This window comes from Staurois parvus, unplaced genomic scaffold (assembly GCF_062004578.1).
Source record: "Staurois parvus isolate SC_StPar_1 unplaced genomic scaffold, SC_StPar_1.0 ptg000144l, whole genome shotgun sequence".
In the NCBI taxonomy this organism is placed as follows: Eukaryota; Metazoa; Chordata; class Amphibia; order Anura; family Ranidae; genus Staurois; species Staurois parvus.
This window is the reverse complement of record NW_028317940.1, coordinates 47,043-69,724: the sequence shown is the minus strand read 5'-3', so window position 1 is coordinate 69,724 and position 22,682 is coordinate 47,043. Positions and strand designations below refer to the sequence as shown.

The following is a 22,682-nucleotide window of genomic DNA, read 5'->3' as shown; positions in this document are numbered from 1 at the left end:
CCCGTTCTCTCCTTGGTAAGTGGTCTTCCCGTTCTCCCCTTGGTAAGTGTTCTTCCTGTTCTCCCCTTGTTAAGTGGTCTTCCCATTCTGCCCTTGGTAAAGCTATATATGTTTAGCAGCTAGTATGTAGACAGGCATTCTACACTGTTTGTTTAGGGAAATGTGTCCTTGTCTTTTCACTTCTATAGAGTTCATACTGTACTGTTGTGGGTGATGAGTCACCTGCCAAAGTGCTGGCACTGGGCCCAAGGGCCACCAGTCCATGCCCTGGACATTTAGCCATTCCAGAGACTGGGGATTTTACTGACTTTTCTGCTTAAGAGGAACCAGCCGGCGAGCCTCCAGCAGAAGAGCTGGCAACAGGGCCAAACATTACTGAACTCTGCCCAGTACCAACCGGACAGAGGGTCCAGGACCTCTGCCGCACACCTGTGGTAGTTTCAGAGGCCCAGGGGGAGAAGGGAGAGGAGGTTGTTGTCCTCTCTCCTCCACAGTCAGCCAGAGAGGAGGAAACTGTTTTCCCTCCCAAGCCAGGATCTGTGCACCAGGGGGACAGTGACAGAGGAATGTCATCCCAGCAGGAGATCCACAGTCTGGGAGTGGAGGAAGCTGATCTCCCTCCCCTACGGTTAGCCGGAGCAGATGTGGGGTCCCCAGCAGAAGTGCTGGCAACAGGACAGAGCGCCGCTGGCCTCTGCCTAGCAACTACAGTCACCACCTGGATACCCCAGGGATGCTGGGCAGCCGGCCCAGATCCCCCATCGCATGATGGAGTCGGCCCAGCCACCCTGTCTTCTCTCCAGCGACTGAGAAGACTTCAGGGAGAAGGACCAGTCTGTACTTCTCCCTAGTGGTGGGTATGTTCTACGAGAGAGGCAGAGGTTGGCTGGGTGAGTAATGCTTTGTGTGGGACAATTTGCATGGGTTACTGTGTGGGTGCTGGCATTGGGGGACTGGAAGTACAGACTAACTTTGGAGTCCATCTGTCTGGGGTTTCCTCCTGCGTTAGTCTCCTGCCGAAAGGGGACATACAGGTGAAACTGGAAAAATGAGAATATGGTGCAAAAGTTCATTTATTTCAGTGCAGCAACTTAAAAGGTGAAACTAATATATGAGATAGACTCATTACATGCAAAGCAAGATAGTGCAAGCCGTGATTTGTCATCATTGTGATGATTATGGCTTACAGCTCATGAAAACCCCAAATCCACAATCTCAGGAAATAAGAACATTACATGCAATCAATAAAACAAGGATTGTACATAGAACAATATCGGACCTCTCAAAAGTAGAAGCATGCATATGTACTCAGTACTTGGTTTGGGCCCCTTTTGCAGCAATTACTGCCTCAATGCGGCGTGGCATGGAAGCTATCAGCCTGTGGTACTGCTGAGGTGTTATGGAAGACCAGGAGGCTTCAATAGTGGCCTTCAGCACTTCTGCATTGTTCGGTCTCATGTCTGTCATCTTTCTCCTGGCAATGCCCCATAGATTCTCTATGGGGTTCAGGTCAGGCGAGTTTGTTGGCCAATCAAGCATAGTAATCCCACGGTCATTGAACCAGGTTTTGGTGCTTTTGGCAGTGTGGGCAGGTGCCAAGTCCTGCTGGAAAATGAAGTCAGCATCCCCATCAGACCCTGGACTTAATGAAGCACAGTGGACCAACGCCAGCAGATGACATGGCTCCCCAAATCAACACAGACTGTGGAAACTTCACACTGGACTTCAAGCATCTTGCAGTGTGTGCCTCTCCATTCTTCCTCCATAATCCGGGTCCTTGGTTTCCAAATGAGATGCAAAAGTTGCTCTCATCAGAAAAGAGGACTTTGGACCACTGAGCAACAGACCAGGTCTGTTTTTCTTTAGCCCAGGTAAGACGCTTCTGACGTTGTTTGTTGTTCAGGAGTGGCTTGACAAGAGGAATACAACATTTCCAGGATCCGTCTGTGTGTGGTGGCTCTTGATGCACTGACTCCAGCCTCAGTCCACTCCTTGTGAAAGTCCCCAACACTTTTGAATGTCCTTTTCCTGACAATCCTCTCCAGACTGCGGTCATCCCTGCTGCTTGTGCACCTTTTTCTTCCACACCTTTCCCTTCCACATAACTTTCTATTAATGTGCTTTGATACAGCACTTTGGGAACATCCAACTTCTTTTGCAATTACCTTTTGAGGCTTTCCCTCCTTATGGAGGGTGTCAATGATGGTGTCAGGTCAGCAGTCTTTCCCATGATTGTGATTCCTACTGAACCAGACTGAGAGACCATTTAAAGGCTCAGGAACCCTTTGCAGGTGTTATGGCTTAATTAGCTGATTAGAGTGGGACACTGAGCCGAGAATATTGCACCTTTTCACAATATTCTCATTTTCTGAGATTGTGGATTTGGGGTTTTCATGAGCTGTAAGCCATAATCATCACAATGATGACAAATCACGGCTTGAACTATCTTGCTTTGCATGTAATGAGTCTATCTCATATATTAGTTTCACCTTTTAAGTTGTATTACTGAAATAAATGAACTTTTGCACCATATTCTCATTTTTCGAGTTTCACCTGTATGTGATGGGAGTGACTTTTGGGGGTGGGGGGACCCCTGTCTCAGCTCTCCATGTTCTCACTATGTGTAAGTCACCCTGTGCCTGTTAGTGGAGCGTCTGGACTGGAAGGGGGGAAAGTGTCTGGACTGGAAGGGGGGGGAAGCGTCCGGACTAAAAGGGGGTGAAAGAGTCCGGACTGGAGGGGGGGTGAAAGCGTCCGGACTGGAAGGGGGGTGAAAGTGTCCGGACTGGAAGGGGGGTGAAAGCGTCTGGACTAGAAGGGGGGTGAAAGCGTCCGGACTGGAAGGGGGTGAAAGCATCCAGACTGGAAGGGGGTGAAAGCGTCCAGACTGGAAGGGGGTGAAAGCGTTCGGACTGGAAGGGGGTGAAAGCGTCCAGACTGGAAGGGGGTGAAAGCGTCCGGACTGGAAGGGGGGGAAAGCGTCTGGACTGGAAGAGGGGGGGAAGCGTCCAGACTAAAAGGGGGTGAAAGAGTCCGGACTGGAAGGGGGGTGAAAGCGTCCGGACTGAAAGGGGGGTGAAAGCGTCCGGACTGGAAGGGGGGTGAAAGCGTCCGGACTAGAAGGGGGGTGAAAGCGTCCGGATTGGAAGGGGGTGAAAGCATCCAGACTGGAAGGGGGTGAAAGCGTCCGGACTGGAAGGGGGGGAAAGCGTCTGGACTGGAAGAGGGGGGGAAGCGTCCAGACTAAAAGGGGGTGAAAGAGTCCGGACTGGAAGGGGGTGAAAGGGTCTGGACTGGAGGGGAGGGAGCGTCCGGACTGGAAGGGGGTGAAAGCGTCCGGACTGGAGGGGGGGTGAAAGCGTCCGGACTGGAGGGGGGGTGAAAGCGTTCGAACTGGAAGGGGCGTGAAAGCGTCCGGACTGGAAGGGGGTGAAAGCGTCCGGACTGGAAGGGGGTGGAAGCGTCCGGACTGGAAGGGGGGGGAAGCGTCCAGACTGGAAGGGGGTGGAAGCGTCCGGACTGGAAGGGGGGGAAGTGTCCTGACTGGAAGAGGTTGGAAGTGTCCTGACTGGAAGAGGTTGGAAGTGTCCGGACTGGAAGGTGGGGAAAGTGTCCAGACTGGAAGGGGGGTGAAAGTGTCCGGACTGGAAAGGGGTAGATGTGACCGGACTGGAAGGGGGTGGAAGTGTCCGGACTGGAAGGGGGTTGGAAGTGTCCGGACTGGAAGGGGGTGGAAGTGTCCGGACTGGAAGGGGGGTGGAAGTGTCCGGACTGGAAGGGGGTGGAAGTGTCCGGACTGGAAGGGGGTGGATGTGACCGGACTGGAAGGGGGTGGAAGTGTCCGGACTGGAAGGGGGGTGGAAGTGTCCGGACTGGAAGGGGGTGGAAGTGTCCGGACATGAAGTGGTTAAAGTTCATCTAATGCCTGAACTTTTTTTTTCACTTTTGGATGGGATGTGGAAGTATCCAAATATCTGTTGAGTCTTCTTTGCCATCTGAGTCCCCATAACAGAGGTCCTCTATATCTACTCGTCCTGCTCACTAGGGATCAGCTTGAGCACGTTCGGGCACTACAATGGCTAAGTAGTTAGCACTTGCGCCTGGCAGTACTCGGGTCGTCGGTTCGAATCCCAACCACAGCACCACCTGCCTGGAGTTTGCATGTTCTCCCTGTGTCTGCGTGGGTTTCCCATACTCCAAAGCCATGCTAGTAGGTTAATTGGCCCTATTATGTGTATGTATGAATGTGAGTTAGGGACCTTAGATTGTACGCTCCTTGGGGGCGGGGACTGATGTGAATGTACAATATATATGTATAGGACTGCGTAAATTGACGGCGCTATATAAGTACCTGAAATAAATATTGAGAGATAAGTCTTTAAAAAAGTCATTAAGAACCGACATCTCCAAAATGAAATAAAAAAAGCTGTGACAGTATCGGTAATGAACATTTAAAAAAAAAAAAAATATATATACATATATATATATATATATATATATTTTTTTTTTAAATGTTCATTACCGATACTGTCACAGCTTTTTTTAATTTCATTTTGGAGATGTGTGTATATATATATATATATATATATATATATATATATATATATATATATATTTTTTTTTTTTAATGTTCATTACATTTAAAAAAAATGTTTTAATGTTCATGTGAAGTGCGGCGTAAATCGACGGCGCTGTAGAAGTACCTGAAATAAATGCAGAAATATTGAGAGATAAGTCTTTAAAAAAAGTAATTAAGAACCGACAATTCCAAAATAAAATAAAAAAGCTGTGACAGTATCGGTAATGAACATTTAAATAAAAAAAAATAAATATATATATATATATATATTATAATATAAAATACAAATTTATTTATTTATATCTTTTTTTAATGTTCATTACATTTAAAAAAAAAAAAATTTTATATATATTTGGGTGTAGTCATGATGTTGATGACAGAATGGAGGAAGGGTTACTGGATGCAAATATAAAATAATACCTTATTACCGCCTCTGCTGCCAGTTCTAACAATGTCTCCTCCTGAATCGCCTGACAACAGGCACTTCCTGTCTGTAGCTGACATCACTTCCTGTCTACCATAGAGACTTCCTGTCTGGATAGAAGCGAGATCACCTCCTATTGGAGCATGGAGGAACTGCAGCCCTGAGAAACTCATTAGTGTGAATCCGGTGTCCAAATTGTTTACACTCAGGCTGAATTTACACTTGATATTTGTTTCTTTTTTTGTTTTTGTTTTCTTTAATCCAAAGCGCAGCAGCATTCCCTCTTTTCCTGGATTTACACTTGAGCGGTTTGTAGCTTGAAGGTCAAACCACGAAGCTCCAAAAACGCTCAAACTGTAAAAAAAAAAATCGATTGTTCTCTAAGAAGCCTGTCCTTGCGATCAGTTGTGAACAAGCACCATAGAGGACAATGGATTTTTTTTTTTTAAGTTTGAGCGTTTTTGGAGCTTCGAGCCACAAAAACGCTCAATTGCAAATCCAGCCTTACTGAACGCAAACCTACGGTACCTGTACTTTGAAACATTGACCTTTTGCATGTCTGCCGAACAGACCTATGATAATGGATGAAAGATTCTAGCCCCCTGGTGGGCTCCACAAAGTGGTGATCTCACTTCTACCCAGACAGGAAGTCTCTATGGTAGACAGGAAGGGATGTCTGGGACAGACAAGAAGTGATGTCAGGTATAAAGAGGAAGGGGTGAGAGGGGAGTGCGGAGGAAGTAGAGAGGAGACATTGCTGGAAGTGGCAGCAGAGGAGGTAATAAGATCTGATTTTAAATATTTAGAATTTTTGGTTTTACATTTTTGAAGATGTCGGTTTTGCAACAAATTACTTCAAAATGTATCTCTGTATACTGATGTTTTATATCATTTTATATTGGGGGGGGGGTGCTTTAACCACTTTCTGTCCGGCCCATGTACGTAAATGGCTGGACGGGACCAGTGCAAGAGTGGGTGGATGTTTATAAACGTCCTCCCGCTTCCCTGCCTGTGCACGCACCCTGGGAGCATGCGGCAAGATGATCCGGTGCCCGCTGTGTCCTCCCGATCGGAATGCTGTACAGGACCTCTATGTGAATAGACCAATCAGTGATCACATGAATAGTAGTAAGCATGATGTCACTTCCTGCCATCGTTGCTTACTACGTGTGAAATCTGTGAATGATCACCGAGGTCACATGGTACAGGGCCATTCACAACAGCCTTGTACCATATGACAAGCTGTGACCAATCAAAGCTCTCACAGTATTTCTCAATGGCTGCAGGAATGCAGCCAGAGAGAAGGAGAAATGATTCCTCTTACAGCCTTTATGGGTGGAAAAGCAAGCAGTGTAAAAAAAATATATATATTCATCCCCCCACAAGTAGTACAGTGTCACTTTGGTGCTGCTAGGGTGAAGGTATGTTAAAAAAATATTAATAATATAAAAAAGTTAAATATAAATGTAAAAAATGTTTTGAAAAATTATAATTTTTGGTTATAAACTACTTTTGGGGGTTTTTTTTTACTAAAAAGATAGATGAATACATTTTACAAGATTTATGAAGAAATATTATTTATTTGCAAAATTTTATAAGAAAAACACTTTTTTTTTTCAAAATGTTTGGACTTTTTTGTTTATATAGCAAAGTCTCAAAAAATGCTAAAAAATGTCATATGGGTACAGTGTCGCATGACCGCACAATTGTCGTTCAAAGTGTGATAGCGCTGAAAGCTGAAAATTGGCCTGGACAGGAAGGGGGTGAAAGCGTCCGGACAGGAAGGGGGTGAAAGCGTCCGGACTGGAAGGGGGGGGAAAGCGTCCGGACTGGAAGGGGGGGAAAGTGTCCGAATATCTGTCGGGTCTTCTTTGCCATCTGAGTCCCCGTAACAGAGGTGCTCTATCTCTACTCGTCCTGCTCACTATGGATCAGCTTGAGTCGGGCACCACAATGGCTAAGTGGTTAGCACTTCCGCCTGGCAGTACTCGGGTCGTTTGTTTGAATCCTAACCACGGACCACCTGCCTGGAGTTTGCATGTTCTCCCTGTGCCTGCGTGGATTTCCTCCCACACTCCAAAGCCATGCTTTAGGTTAATTGGCCCTAGTATGTGTATGTATGAATGTGAGTTAGGGCCTTAGATTGTACGCTCCTCGGGGACGGGGACTAATGTGAATGTACAATATATATGTAAAGAACTGCGTAAATTGATGGCATTATAGAAGTACCTGAAATAAATAATCCTAGACTGAACCCCACGTGAGTGCGGCCACCAGGACGTTGTGTATGGCCAGTGTTGGTCAGTCATCTCTAAAACACGTGTCCCCATTGGAAGAGTTCCTCAAGATTTTGGATTTTCATCTACTACATAGCACTCACTGACTGCGCCTCCACTACATACCGCTCCCTGACTGCCCCTCCACTGCATACCGCTGAGTGACTGCCCCACCACTACATACCGCTGAGTAACTGCCCCACCACTACATACCGCTCACTGACTGCGCCTCCACTACATACCGCTCCCTGACTGCCCCTCCACTGCATACCGCTGAGTGACTGCCCCACCACTACACACCGCTCCCTGACTGCCCCTCCACTACACGCCGCTCCCTGACTGCCCCACCACTACACGCCGCTCCCTGACTGCCCCACCACTACACGCCGCTCCCTGACTGCCCCACCACTACACGCCGCTCCCTGACTGCCCCACCAGTACACGCCGCTCCCTGACTGCCCCACCACTACACGCCGCTCCCTGACTGCCCCTCCACTACACGCCGCTCCCTGACTGCCCCTCCACTACACGCCGCTCCCTGACTGCCCCTCCACTACACGCCGCTCCCTGACTGCCCCTCCACTACACGCCGCTCCCTGACTGCCCCTCCACTACACGCCGCTCCCTGACTGCCCCTCCACTACACGCCGCTCCCTGACTGCCCCTCCACTACACGCCGCTCACTGACTGCCCCTCCACTGCATACCCCTCCCTGACTGCCCCTCCACTACATACCGCTCACTGACTGCCCCTCCACTACATACCGCTCACTGACTGCCCCTCTACAACATACCACATACCAGGCAATGACTGGCAAGGTAAGGGGGGTTACTGACCACTGTGGTAAGAAAGGCATTCATCATCAAGGGGGACACTGACCAACAAGGTAATGGAGGACACTGACTGGCAAGGTAATTGGAACACTGACCAGCAGAGTAATGGGGGGCATTTGCCATCAAGCTAAAGGGGGGCACTGACCAGTAGGATAAGGAAGGGGCTTTGACCATCAAGGTAAGGAGGGACACTGTCCAGCAGGATAAGGGGGGTGCACTGTCCAGCAGGATCAGGGGGGACACTGTCCAGCAGAGTAATGGGGACACTGATCCACAGGATAAGGGGGGGAACACTGACCAGCAGGATAAGGGGGGACACTGACCAGCAGGATAAGGGGGGGGCACTGACCAGCAGGATGGGGGGGGGGACTGACCAGCAGGAAAAGGGGGGACACTGTCTAGCAGGGTAAGGGGGATGCAGGGGGCACTGACTGGCAAGGTAAGGGGGATGCAGGGGGCACTGACTGGCAAGGTAAGGGGGATGCTGACCAATGTGGTGAGGGTGGCAATCATCATCAAGGAGGGCACTGACCAACAAGGAGAGATACTCACCAGCAGTGTAAGGGGGGGCATTCTTCATCAAGTTAAAGGGGGGTACTCAGCTGCAGGATAAAGGGGGCTTTGACCATCAAGGTAAGGGAGAACAGTGACCAGCAGGATAAGGGGGGGCACTGAGCAGCAGGATAAGGGGGGACATTGACCAGCCCAACCAGCACCTCCTCCCAGCACTCTCCTTGCTGCTTCCAGTGCTGGTCTGACAGGAGTGATGATGATGCCGCTGTCAGGAACTCCGCACAGGGTGCCCCCATCCTCACAATAAACCATTGCACCCAGGGCAGCCGCCCCTCCTGCCCACCCCTTGTCCCGGCCCTGGGTCTTACACATACCACAGGGATACCGGCTCCCCGGGGCTAGGAAAAGGAGAACACAATGACCGGTGCGGACTGAGTGCATCTCCTACTCCAGACAACAGTACAGAGCCGGGCATTGCTTAGAGTAACATCAACCCTCACAATGACCCCCCCATACACTCCCATCCTAATATTGTACAACCAGTACAGTCCAGATCATTCTCTGTCATCAATTATTGGTCTACAGGAAACCTATATAGATCACATGACCAATGAGGATGGAGGAGGACCGGAGTCACATGACTGAGAGGATACTAAACCTCACCCTGGAGATCATCTACCTGCTGACCGGAGAGGTGAGGAGGATTCTGGGAGGTCACATGACATCACTCTCATCTCTATTAATAAAACACAGACCTGACCGGAGAGGTGAGGAGGATTCTGGGAGGTCACATGACATCACTCTCACATCTATTAATAAAACACAGACCTGACTGGAGAGGTGAGGAGGATTCTGGGAGGTCACATGACATCTCTTTCATCTCTATTAATAAAACACAGACCTGACCGGAGAGGTGAGGAGGATTCTGGGCGGTCACATGACATCACACAGACCTGACCGGAGAGGTGAGGAGGATTCTGGGAGGTCACATGACATCACTCTCATCTCTATTAATAAAACACAGACCTGACCGGAGTGGTGAGGAGGATTCTGGGAGTCTAACATGATGTTCCTATTGGTTCCCCAATACAGAGATTTCCTCCTCTGAAGTCAGGTGATCATATGACCATCACAGTGCCTCCATGTGACTCCCTAAACCCTGAGAGACACAACATGCAGAAGATTCTAGAAGTCACCCAGAAGATGATGGAGCTGCTGACAGGAGAGGTGAGCGGTGCCGGGAATTCTGGGACATTCTCCAGTAACAGACAAGAGATGTGTCTGGATGGTGACTGTATCATTGTGTGTGTCAGGTTCCTATAAGGTGTCAGGGTGTCACTGTCTATTTCTCCATGGAGGAGTGGGAGTATTTAGAAGGACACAAGGACCTCTACAAGGACGTCATGATGGACAATCAGCAGACCTCGAGTTTTGTGAAGATCACAAGGAAGGACATTCCCCGGAATGAGATGATATTGAACCTCGCCCTGGAGATCCTCCACCTGCTGACTGGAGAGGTGAGTGTAATGAAGGGGTTAAATCTGATCCATGGGGAACTTCTGGTGGGTCAGTGAGCCTTACTAGGAGAACATTAGTGACTCTATTATAGGACTTCTAGAAGGAGCTATAAATCCGACCCCATTGTAGTCCCGTCATTGGATGGAGATGTCTGTCCTTTGCTGAATTGGGAACATTGCGGCCAATCCCTGGAGGACACATCTAGAGCTGACCATAGAGGTGAGGGATGATGGGAGAGTGAGATTTATCTTTGTATCACACAGAACTGTACAGGAGTCATGAAGAAATCTACTGACAATGAGACCAGAAGGAGATCTCATCGTATGACCACAAGAGCCTCGAGAATCCAGAATCCCATCACCATCCCCCCACCTCCATCCCTGATCCCTACAAGACAAAAGGTTCTAGAAGTCACCAAGAAGATGATGGAGCTGCTGACAGGAGAGGTGAGCGGTGCCGGGAATTCTGGGACATTCTCCAGTAACAGACAAGGGATGTGTCTGGATGGTGACTGTATCATTGTGTGTGTCAGGTTCCTATAAGGTGTCAGGGTGTCACTGTCTATTTCTCCATGGAGGAGTGGAAGTATTTAGAAGGACACAAGGACCTCTACAAGGACGTCATGATGGACAATCAGCCGCCCCTCACATCACCGGGTAAGAGGAGACTTTATTGGAAAGGAGAGAGCAGTACGGAGGATCCACCTAGATCCCCCATCATCTGATAAACACATAGAAACAATGGATTCAGTCAGTGTGTGTGTTTCCTACAGATGGATCCAGTCATGGGAACCCACCAGAGAGATGTCCCCGTCCTCTGTATTCCCGGGATTCCACACAGGAAGGTCTCACCATCCCTCACCATCATCAGGTAGATGGATCCAGTCATGGGAACCCACCAGAGAAATGTCCCCGTCCTCTGTATTCCTGGGATTCCACACAGGAAGGTCACACCATCCCTCACCATCATCAGGTAGGTGAAGTTGAGGGTCGGGAACATAAAGTGATGGAACACTCTGACATGTGGAGACAATGTGTGGACTCTACAAGATGAGATGTTCTATGTGATCTCACATCATAGATCCTTCTATGTTACAGATGTTATTTTCTGCCATTCTGTTGGTTTAGGGTGAAGATCTGATGAACATGAAAGTTGAGGGTGAAGTAGAAGAGACGTATGTGAGGGATGATCAGCAATATACGGAGGAGCCTGGAATGAGGAGGACATTCATAGAGGAGGACACTCCTACAGAGATCAGCACAGGTGACCAGAATATATTCTTCTCTTATCTCTGCTCTGTTACCGCCCCCCCCCAGCCCCCATTGGTTCCTGCTCCTCTGGCAAGGTGGTGTAAATGTAGAGGTGACCTGGGAGGACCAAAGGCCCTTTGAAGAGGGGAAGAGTCCCAGCTGGTTGGGACATCCACAGAGAACATCTGCTCCCTCCTATCTCCCTGATCCAGATGGAATCTTGATGGAAGTGAACTAACCCTCTCCTATGTATTGATGATGTTTTTCTATTTTTCCAGGACCCGCCATGGAGAAACCCTCAAAGGATCGTCTCACTTTATCTCCAGGTTGTAAAATGGAAGATGAGGACATCCCAGGAGCTTGTGCCGGAGAAAAGACAATGAGCTCCTCTATGAATGGTGGACTTCCCAGTGTGGAGAGACCATGGAATCCCTCTGAATCTGTGCAACCTCGTACTGAGGCGGATGGGGCTAGGATTCAGGGGGAGAAGACATTTCCCTGTTCTGAGTGCGGGAAATGTTTTCTCTGGCAATCTCATCTTACAGTACATAAGAGATTGCACACGGGGAAGATGATTAATTCCTGTCCTGAGTGCGGGAAATGTTTTCTTTATAAATCAGAACTGGTCAAACATCAGAGAACTCACACAGGGGAGAGGCCGTTTCCCTGTCCTGAGTGCGGGAAACGTTTTACACACAAGTACAAACTCTATGAACATCAGATGTGGCACACAGGGGAGGATCTTTATTCCTGCTCTGAGTGCGGGAAACGTTTTGTACGTCAGTCTTCTCTCACTGTGCATCAGAGGTCTCACACAGGGGAGAAACCGTTCTCCTGTTCTGAGTGCGGGAAAGGTTTTGTGATAAAATCAGACCTCACTCAACATCAGATGTTTCACACGGGGGAAAGGCTCTATTCCTGCTCTGAATGTGGAAAAGAATTTTCACGCAAGTCTTATCTCACTGATCATCAGAGAACTCATACGGGGGAGAGACCATTTTCCTGCTCTGAGTGCGGGAAAAGTTTTAGCCGGAGGTATCATCTCGATGTGCATCAGAGGTCCCACACAGGCGAGAAGCCGTATTTGTGCTCAGATTGCGGATTACGTTTTAAATGCAAGTCTCATCTCGCTGGGCATCAAATATCTCACACAGGGATGAAGCCACATTGCTGCTCTGAGTGCGGGAAATGTTTCAAAAATAAGTCTCAAATGAATGTGCATCAGAAGACCCACACAGGGGAAAAGCCATATCCCTGCCCTAAGTGTGGGAAACGTTTTCTACGCAAGTCTCACATTGCTGTGCATCTGAGGTCTCACACGGAGGAGAAGCCGTATTCCTGCTCGGAGTGCGGGAAATGTTATAAACACAAACCTCAGCTGAACAAACATATGAAGAGCTCACACAGGGTAGAAGCTGAGTGAGGAAAGTGTTTTGTTTTCTGTGCATCTGATAATCTGCATGGACAGGAAAAGTCGTTCCTTCCCTGCGGGCCAGAACTGGTATCAATAAAAAAAAAAAAACGCAGGGGAAAAGCCATATTCATTGTTTATTGCGGGAAATGTTTTCCATGGATGTGCAATCTTTATGACTATAAAATATTCTATACAGGGGAGAATCTGTATTCTTGTCCTGAGTGCGGGAAATGGTTTCCAATAATGGACAATCTTTATGAACATCTGAGGTTCCACACCGGGGATAAGTCATATTCCTGCCTTGAGTGCGGGAAATGTTTTCTGTTAATGTATAATCTTTTTGAACATCTGAGATTCCACACAGGAGAGAAGCCGTATTCCTGCCCTGTGTGCGGGAAATGTTTTTCAAAGCGGACCCATCATTTCCTGTTATCACAAATTCCACACAAACCTTCAAGGCATATTAGTGTCTCAAGTGCAGGAAATGCCACACCTCAGACACATAGAGAAGGAAGGGGGTGGGGGGTCACTGCTGGTTGGGTCCCTCTTGCGGTGTAGTCTGATCTCCCCTGACCTTCAGCAGAAGCTTCCATGGAGAACATCATGGTGAGATAGGAAGGGGGGGGGCACTGCTGGTTTGGTCCCTCTAGCAGTGTAGTCTGATCTTCCCTGACCTTCAGCAGAAGCTTTCATGGAGGACATCATGGTGAGAGAGAAGGGGGGGGGGTCACTGCTGGTTGGGTCCCTCTAGCAGTGTAGTCTGATCTCCCCTGACCTTCAGCAGAAGCTTCCATGGAGAACATCATGGTGAGAGAGAATGGGGGTCACTGCTGGTTGGGTCCTTCTAGCAGTGTAGTCTGATCTTCAGCAGAAGCTTCCATGGAGGACATCATGGTGAGAGAGAAGGGGGGGTCACTGCTGGTTGGGTCCCTCTAGCAGTGTAGTCTGATCTCCCCTGACCTTTAGCAGAAGCTTCCATGGAGGACATCATGGTGAGAGAGGAGGGGGAGGGTCACTGCTGGTTGGGTCCCTCTAGCAGTGTAGTCTGATCTCCCCTGACCTTCAGCAGAAGCTTCCATGGAGGACATCATGGTGAGAGAGAAGGAGGGGGAGGGTCACTGCTGGTTGGGTCCCTCTAGCAGTGTAGTCTGATCTCCCCTGACCTTCAGCAGAAGCTTCCATGGAGGACATCAGAAGCTGAGTGAGGGAAGTGTTTTGTTTTCCGTGCATCTGATAATCTGCATGGACAGGAAAAGTCGTTCCTTCCCTGAGGGCCGGGACTGGTATCAACAAAAAAAACACCACTGGGGAAAAGCCATATTCATTTTTTAGTGCGGGAAATGTTTTCCACGGATGTGCAATCTTTATGACTATAAAAGATTCTATACAGGGGAGAATCTGTGTTCTTGTCCTGAGTGCGGGAAATGTTTTCCAATAATGGACAATCTTTATGAACATCTGAGGTTCCACACTGGGGAGAAGTCATATTCCTGCCGTGAGTGCGGGAAATGTTTTCTGTTAATGTACAATCTTTTTGAACATCTGAGATTCCACACAGGAGAGAAGCCATATTCCTGCCCTGTGTGCGGGAAATGTTTTTCAAAGCGGACCCATCATTTCCTGTTATCACAAATTCCACACAAACCTTCAAGGCATATTAGTGTCTCAAGTGCAGGAAATGCCACACCTCAGACACATAGAGAAGGAAGGGGGTGAGGGTCACTGCTGGTTGGGTCCCTCTTGCGGAGGAGTCTGATCTCCCTTGACCTTCAGCAGAAGCTTCCATGGAGAACATCATGGTGAGAGAGAAGGAGGGGGGGTGTCACTGCTGGTTGGTTCCCTCTACCAGTGTAGTCTGATCTCCCCTGACCTTCATTAGAAGCTTTCATGGAGGACATCATGGTGAGAGAGGAGGGGGGGTCACTGCTGGTTGGGTCCCTCTGGCAGTGTAGTCTGATCTTCCCTGACCTTCAGCAGAAGCTTCCATGGAGAACATCATGGTGAGAGAGAAGGAGGGGGGGGGGTCACTGCTGGTTGGGTCCCTCTGGCAGTGTAGTCTGATCTCCCCTGACCTTCAGCAGAAGCTTCCATGGAGGACATCATGGTGAGAGAGAAGGAGGGGGGGGGGGGTCACTACTGGTTGGGTCCCTCTAGCAGTGTAGTCTGATCTCCCCTGACCTTCAGCAGAAGCTTCCATGGAGGACATCATGGTGAGAGAGAAGCTAGATATTGCTTGTGGATGAAGAGAAGGGGAGATCAGATTATACAGCAAAACTAACCCGTTCTGTTCAATTGTTGTGACACCTGCTGGCTGAAGGTGGTAAATGACATTCACAGATGTAACCGTTCACCTTCACATAATAAAAATAAAAATCTTCGATTTTTTTTTTAATATAAACCATATGAAAATATATATTTAACAATCATGTACGCTTTATATCAGGATTGATAAACGTGTGCCTTGGATTTGTGTTATTAAATGTTTTTGGTTCCCATGCTTGTTTTCAGTTTCTATCACAAGTAAGGCAAACTGTAGGTTTCCATATCATTCTTATGGCTACATTCGTGTTTTTAGTTTCTTCCATCACCTTGTTGGAACAGCCGACTCTCCCCCTTCTCATAGACCTCAGGACGTCTGTAGTATACTCCAATGATCAGTCCATAGACCCATCTATCATTCCTCCCGTAATTCCTCCTCCACACCATCACCACCTCCAACCACAAGATCATCTTCCTCACTTTCACATCACATCTAACATAGAGAACCCCCCCCCCCCCATCTTTTTTATGTCCCGTGTCCCTCTAAACACGAGGATCAGCATGAATACCAACAGCCCAGTCTTGGGAGGAGCCAAGCCGTGTTTCTGGAACACCAACTCCATTCTCTTCACTGAAACCATCAACATCTCCCATTCTGCTCGGCAGATTGCTCGCTCGGTTACTAGATGACTCTGCTTCGACTTTGTGTGTCTCTGTCCTGATTTTAAGGATTTGCCTCTGACCTAACAGTGTGGGTGTGTGTCTGACCGGACGTTGTGTGTGTATCTTCACATATATGTGTCCTCAAAGAGCTGAGTTCTGTTATTTTAAACTCATTATTTCAAATTTTTACAGACTTTTTCATTGCTGGTTCGGTACCCCTACACAAGGCCAATGTGGGCTCTATAATTAAAAAGGGATCAAATGCTCTACCAAGTAACTACAAGCCGGTTAGCATAACTTCTATAGTTGGGAAGATACCTGAGAGTTTCATAAAAGACCTCAGGACACCTGTAGTATACTCCAATGATAAGTCCATCAGCCCATAGACCCATCTATCATTCCACCCGTAATTCCTCTTCCGCACCATTACCACCTCCAACCACAAGATCATTCTTCTCTTCCCTTTTTTCCCCTTTCTTCTTCTCTCTTTTCTTCTCTTCTTCTCCTCCTCCATTTTCTAGCACTACAAGTACGGCCCATCCTGTAGGTTTTAGTCTTCATCTTGTGTCTTAATAGTTTGGTGTTCCCAGCTTGTCCTTGTTGGAACAGCCGACTCTCCCCCGTCTCAGACCTCAGGACGTCTGTAGTATACTCCAATGATAAGTCCATCAGTCCATAGACCCATCTATCATTCCTCCCGTAATTCCTCCTCCGCACCATCACCACCTCCAACCACAAGATCATCTTTCTTCCTCACTTTCACATCACATCTAACATAGAGAAACCCCCCTCCATCTTTTCTATGTCCCGTGTCCCTCTAAACAAGAGGATCAGCATGAATACCAACAGCCCAGTCTTGGGAGGAGCCAAGCTGTTTTTCTGGAACACCAACTCCATTCTCATCTCTGAAACCATCAACATCTCCCATTCTGCTCGGCAGGTCGCTCGCTCGGTTACTAGTTGACTCTGCCTCAACTTTGTGTGTCTCTGTCCTGATTTTAGGGATTTGCCTCTGACCTAACTGTGGGTGTGTGTCTGACCGGACGTTGTGTGTGTATCTTCACATATGAGTTGCATCATAAAAGATCTCAGGACGTCTGTAGTATACTCCAATGATAAGTGCAGCAGTCCATAGACCCATCTATCATTCCACCCATAATTCCTCCTCTGCATCATCACCACCTCCAACCACAAGATCATTATTCTCTTCTTTTCCCTACTAATCTTTTCTCCTTCTCCATATTCTAACACTACAAGTACGGCCCATCCTGTAGGGTTTAGTCTCCATCTTGTGTCTCAGTAGTTTAGTTTTCCTAGCTTGTCCTTGTTGGAACAGCCGATTCTCCCCCTTCTCATAGACCTCAGGACATCTGTAGTATACTCCAATGATAAGTCCATCAGTCCATAGACCCATCTATCATTCCTCCCATAATTCCTTCTCCGCACCATCACCACCTCCAACCACAAGATCATCTTTCTTCCTCACTTTCACATCACATCTAACATAGAGAAACCCCCCTCCATCTTTTCTATGTCCCGTGTCCCTCTAAACAAGAGGATCTGCATGAATACAAACTGCTATCTACATACCGGGAGTGGAAATAGGGTAAATGGAATTCCTGAATCACCAATGCCTACACTCAGAAGAGTGGTCCCTCCACTATGAAGTCTTCTTTATGTTCTGTCAGAAATGGGAAGCAACAGATATGATACCCAGGATACAGATGTGGTACACAAGAAGTCTAGGACAGCGAGGGAGAACCCAGCCTACCCACAAGTACAACAAAGGTGAGGGTCCTTGGAATGGCTGAGGTGTAGAGTCTAAGAAACCGCCTGGTCTTCTCCAGAGCTGGTGAAGGTGGAGATGGGTTGCACTGTAGGCAATCTTCAGGTTGCATTTCTTGGACTCACCTGAACAGGCAGCTACTCAAAACTAAGGGCTGATAAGCAGATAAGAACCCTCTGCAGAGGTGAGGCTCAGGGTTCACAGGATTGCTGGGAGTACAACCCAAGCTAGTAGGTGGGCATGGAAACACATAGACACTGGGACAAGTGTACAGAGACACAAGCTAGGAGTGAGTAGCAATGCAAAGTGACAAACAGGAATCTTTAGGAGCAGGTAGAGGTGCTCAGGCACACCGAGCAGGAAGCAGATTATAGATACTAAAACAGACTGCAAACACAGGTGAGGCCAACAAAAGAGAAGATGTAACTCACAGGAGATCACAGAGGGGTGGGAAAGCGGGCAAAGGTATACAGGGAAATCTGAGGAAAAGAACACGACAAGTACAAGGATACGGGTTGCAAGCAGGAACACACTGAGAGCCACTAGGGACAGACTGAAAGACACTAGGAACACTGAGGACTCAGAGATCACAATAGAAGGCATTGGGAGACACTTGCAAAACAAAAATAAGAACAAGCGGAATCCAGGTACAGGATCACTAGGAATATTGGAGTCTTTCAGAACGTAAAACACTAGGAGCCTGTCAGAACGTAGAACAATAGGTTTATAAGGGTCACTTGGAATCTTCTCAGGAAGCCAGGGACACTAGGAGTTTTGCAGTCACAAGAAACCTTTTCCGGAAGCCAGGGATGCAAAGAGCTTTGAGGTCACAAGAAATCTTCTGAGGAAGCTAGGGAATCTAGGAGTCTTTGGGTCATGAGGAATATTCTCAGAAAACCAGGGATACAAAGAGTCTTGGAGTCACTAAGAACATTCTCCAGATGCCAGGGACACATATTTTCTGGAAACCAGAAACACAAGGAGTCTTAGAGCCACAAATAATCTTCTCAGGAAGCCAGGGGTACAAGGAGTCTCAAGGTCACAAGGAATCTTCTGAGGAAGCCAGGGACAGAAGGAGTCTTGAGGTCCCAAGGGATCTTCTGAGGAAGCCAGGGGCACTAGGAGTCTTCTAGTCACTTGGAATCTTCTCAGGAAGTCAGGGACACAAGAAGTCTTGGGGTTGCAAAGAAACTTCTCAGGAAAGTAGGGACACAAAAAGTCTCGAAGTCATTTGGAATCTTCTCAGGAAGCCAAGGACACAAGGAGTCCCAGGGTCACAAGAAATCTTTTGAGAAAGTCAGGGACAAAAGGAGGCTTGGGGGTTACAAGGAATCTTCTCAGGAAGCCAGGGACACAGGGGGGTTTATTTACTAAAGCTGGTTCACGCAGATTCTGGTGCAGCTGTGCGTTTTAGCCAATCAGCTTCTAACCTCATCTTGTTCAATTAAGGTTTAGCAAGAAAACCTGGAAGCTGAATGCTTCTATGCAGAAGTGCACGAGATTCTGAGTGAACCAGCTTTAGTAAATAAACCCCAAGGAGTCTTGAGGTCACAAGGAATCCTCTCAGGAAGCCAGGGACAGAAAGAGACTTGGGGTCACTTGGAATCTTCTCAGGAAGACAGGGACACAAGAAGTCTTGGTGTCCTAAGGATTCTTCCAAGGACGCCTTGGACACAAGGAGTCTTGGTGTCATGAAGAATCTTCTCAGGAAACGTGGGACACAAGGAATCTTTTTTTTTTCAGGAAACCGGCCACTGGGGCTTCACTAGAAATCTTCTCCATTAGAAATCATGGGGGGAAACTATGAATCATTTCAACTGGGATCCATGGGAGACACTTGGAATCTTCATAAAAATCAAAGGTGTACCACTAGGCACATTAGCTGTTGCTCAGGCATAGCTCAACTTAAATAAAAGGGGTGATGGCCTAGCTGGGATGGGAGTGTAGCTAACAGGATCAACAGGTGCCTAACCACCCATTCACATGAGTCTTTGGGGATAAGAGTAGAGTCTTAAAAGTTATAGCCATGGAACTACATATACCAGCATGCCTGCTGGTCCTTGGAAATAGAGGAGACAGGAGCAAAGCTGCAGATCGTTGACGATGACCAACCAGTAAGGACCTCCTTATATTAATGGTCAGTGAGAGAAGCACCTCTTTATATTAGTAATCAGTGGGAGAAGGACCCTCTTATATCAGTGGTCATCAACTGGAAGACTGCCCCCTACAGATCATTGATGGCATTTGTTACTGAGAGACAGAAATTGTTCATTGCTCGAGGAACCCTCTAGAAACCTTTGGAGGAACCCGGGCTGAGACAGGCTGGACTAGGCGGTCATCTATCCCTACCCACCTTGGCGCGAGTGGAGATGACCCCATCTATTATACACACACACAGCACAAGGCCGGGTTCACACCACAAGATGTTTTTGAGCTCCAGAAAGCGGTGGTCTAACTTTTACAGGGACAGGAAGTCTCTATGGAAGACAGGAAGTGATGTCAGGTATAAATAGGAAGTGATGTCAGGTATGAATAGAAAGTGATGTAAGGAGCAGATAGGAAGTTGTGGGCGAGAGGTGAGTCGGGAGGAAGTAGAGAGGAGACACTGGTGGAAGTGGCAGCAGAGGAGGTAATATAATATTCTACATTTATATATAAAATCCAAAAGATAAAGAAGTACTTACCGGGGTGGAAAGGCGAACATTTGGTGGTTCTGTTTGTTTCGACCTTTCGATTACGCACAAGCTCACCTTTCTCAGGCTAGACAGTATATATATACGATATAAATGTTTAACGCTTGATGGTCAAGGTACTATTTGTTCTTCATTTTGGACTCATCAGTTTATTTCTTTAAAATGTATTTCTGTATACTCATTATTTCCACAACTCTTTATTTGAGGGCGTGTTGTAGTGTATCTACAACCCAATTTTTTTCTACTTTTGGAGGATTAGAATATTTTTCAGGATTGTATTGCTATAATGGAGATTCTCCTTCTTGACCTGTCCTCGTTAACATGGAAGGGAAGGTGAGAGAAGTTCATAGTTGGGGTTTACATACACTTTAAGGCCAAAGCCTAACTTTACCTTCCAAGTTAGAACAATCGATCGCCCCCTCCATCATTGGCATACTCCACCACAACCAAGACAGTCCAAATATTTATCTTCTGTCTACAGAGAAACCCGCATAGATCCCATGGCCACATCAATGAGGATGGAGGAGGACTGGAGTCACATGACCACAAAGATACTAAATCTCACCCTGGAGATCATCTACCTGCTGACTGGAGAGGTGAGGAGGATTCTGGGAGGTCACATGACATCACTCTCATCTCTATTAATAAAATGCAGACCTGACCGGAGAGGTGAGAAGGATTCTGGGAGGTCACATGACATCACTCTCATCTCTATTAATAAAATGCAGACCTGACCGGAGAGGTGAGAAGGATTCTGGGAGGTCACATGACATCACTCTCATCTCTATTAATAAAACGCAGACCTGACCGGAGAGGTGAGGGGGATTCTGGGAGGTCACATGACATCACTCTCATCTCTATTAATAAAACGCAGACCTGACCGGAGAGGTGAGGGGGATTCTGGGAGGTCACATGACATCACTCTAATCTCTTAATAAAACACAGACCTGACCGGAGAGGTGAGGAGGATTCTGGGAGGTCACATGACGTCACTCTCATATCTAATAATAAAACACAGACCTGACCGGAGAGGCGAGGAGGCTTCTGGGAGTCTAACATGATATTCCTATTGGTTCCCCAATACAGAGATTTCCTCTTCTGAAGTCAGGTGATCATATGACCATCACAGTGCCTCCATGTGGCTCCCTAAACCCTGAGAGACACAACATGGAGAAGATTCTAGAAGTCACCAAGAAGATGATGGAGCTGCTGACAGGAGAGGTGAGCGGTGCTGGGAATTCTGGGACATTCTCCAGTAACAGCCAAGGGATGTGTCTGGATGGTGACTGTATCATTGTGTGTGTCAGGTTCCTATAAGGTGTCAGGGTGTCACTGTCTATTTCTCCATGGAGGAGTGGGAGTATTTAGAAGGACACAAGGACCTCTACAAGGACGTCATGATGGACAATCAGCCGCCCCTCACATCACCGGGTAAGAGGAGACTTTATTGGAAAGGAGAGAGCAGTACGGAGGGTCCACCTAGATCCCCCATCATCTGATAAACACATAGAAACAATGGATTCAGTCAGTGTGTGTGTTTCCTACAGATGGATCCAGTCATGGGAACCCACCAGAGAGATGTCCCCGTCCTCTGTATTCCCGGGATTCCACACAGGAAGGTCACACCATCCCTCACTATCATCAGGTAGATGAGGAACAACCACTTATAGTATCATTAGGATCTGTACATTATCTGCATTTGTACCATTCATTGTTTATTTATTATTATTTATTATATATTCAGAGTGGAAATCTGAGAGATTCTAAAGTTGAGGTTAAAGAAGAGATAAAAGAGGAGGAGGATGAGGATGGGGGGATGGAGAAGTCAGAGTTTCTTAAAGATCTGTACCAGGACACCATGGTGGAGTCATCCAGCTACAGAAACCCACCAAAGAGATGTCCCCGTCCTCTGTATTCCCGGGATTCCACACAGGAAGGTCACACCATCCCTCACCATCATCAGGTAGATGGAGTTGAGGGTGGGGAACATAAAGTGATGGAACCCTCTGATATGTGGAGACGATGTGTGGACTCTACAAGATGAGATGTTCTATGTGATCTCACATCATAGATCCTTTTATGTTACAGATGTTATTTTCTGCCATTCTGTTGGTTTAGGGTGAAGATCTGATGAACATGAAAGTTGAGGGTGAAGTAGAAGAGACGTATGTGAGGGATGATCAGCAATACACAGAGGAGGCTGGAATGAGGAGGACATTCATAGAGGAGGACAGTCCTACAGAGATCAGCACAGGTGACCAGAATATATTCTTCTCTTATCTCTGCTCTGTTACCGCCCCCCAGCCCCCATTGTTTCCTGCTCCTCTGACAAGGCGGTATAAATGTAGAAATGATCTGGGAGGACCAAAGGCTCTTTGAAGAGGGGAGGAGTCCGAAGCTGGTTGGGACATCCACAGAGAACATCTGCTCCCTCCCATCTCCCTGATCCAGATGGAATCTTGATGGAAGTGAAC

General features: G+C 47.6%; 1 protein-coding gene across 1 annotated transcript; it reads left to right on the top strand.

Moving 5' to 3' along the window:
- The first annotated feature begins 9,214 nt into the window (after positions 1-9,214).
- Positions 9,215-15,302, top strand: LOC149464981 (uncharacterized). Its single transcript, XM_089673782.1, has 5 exons — positions 9,215-9,319; positions 9,718-9,852; positions 9,939-10,142; positions 10,407-10,650; positions 11,672-15,302. Exons 1-5 carry the CDS (start codon positions 9,236-9,238, stop codon positions 12,814-12,816), a joined length of 1,812 nt encoding a protein of 603 aa, XP_089529908.1. The 5' UTR covers positions 9,215-9,235; the 3' UTR covers positions 12,817-15,302.
- The last annotated feature ends 7,380 nt before the right edge of the window (positions 15,303-22,682 follow it).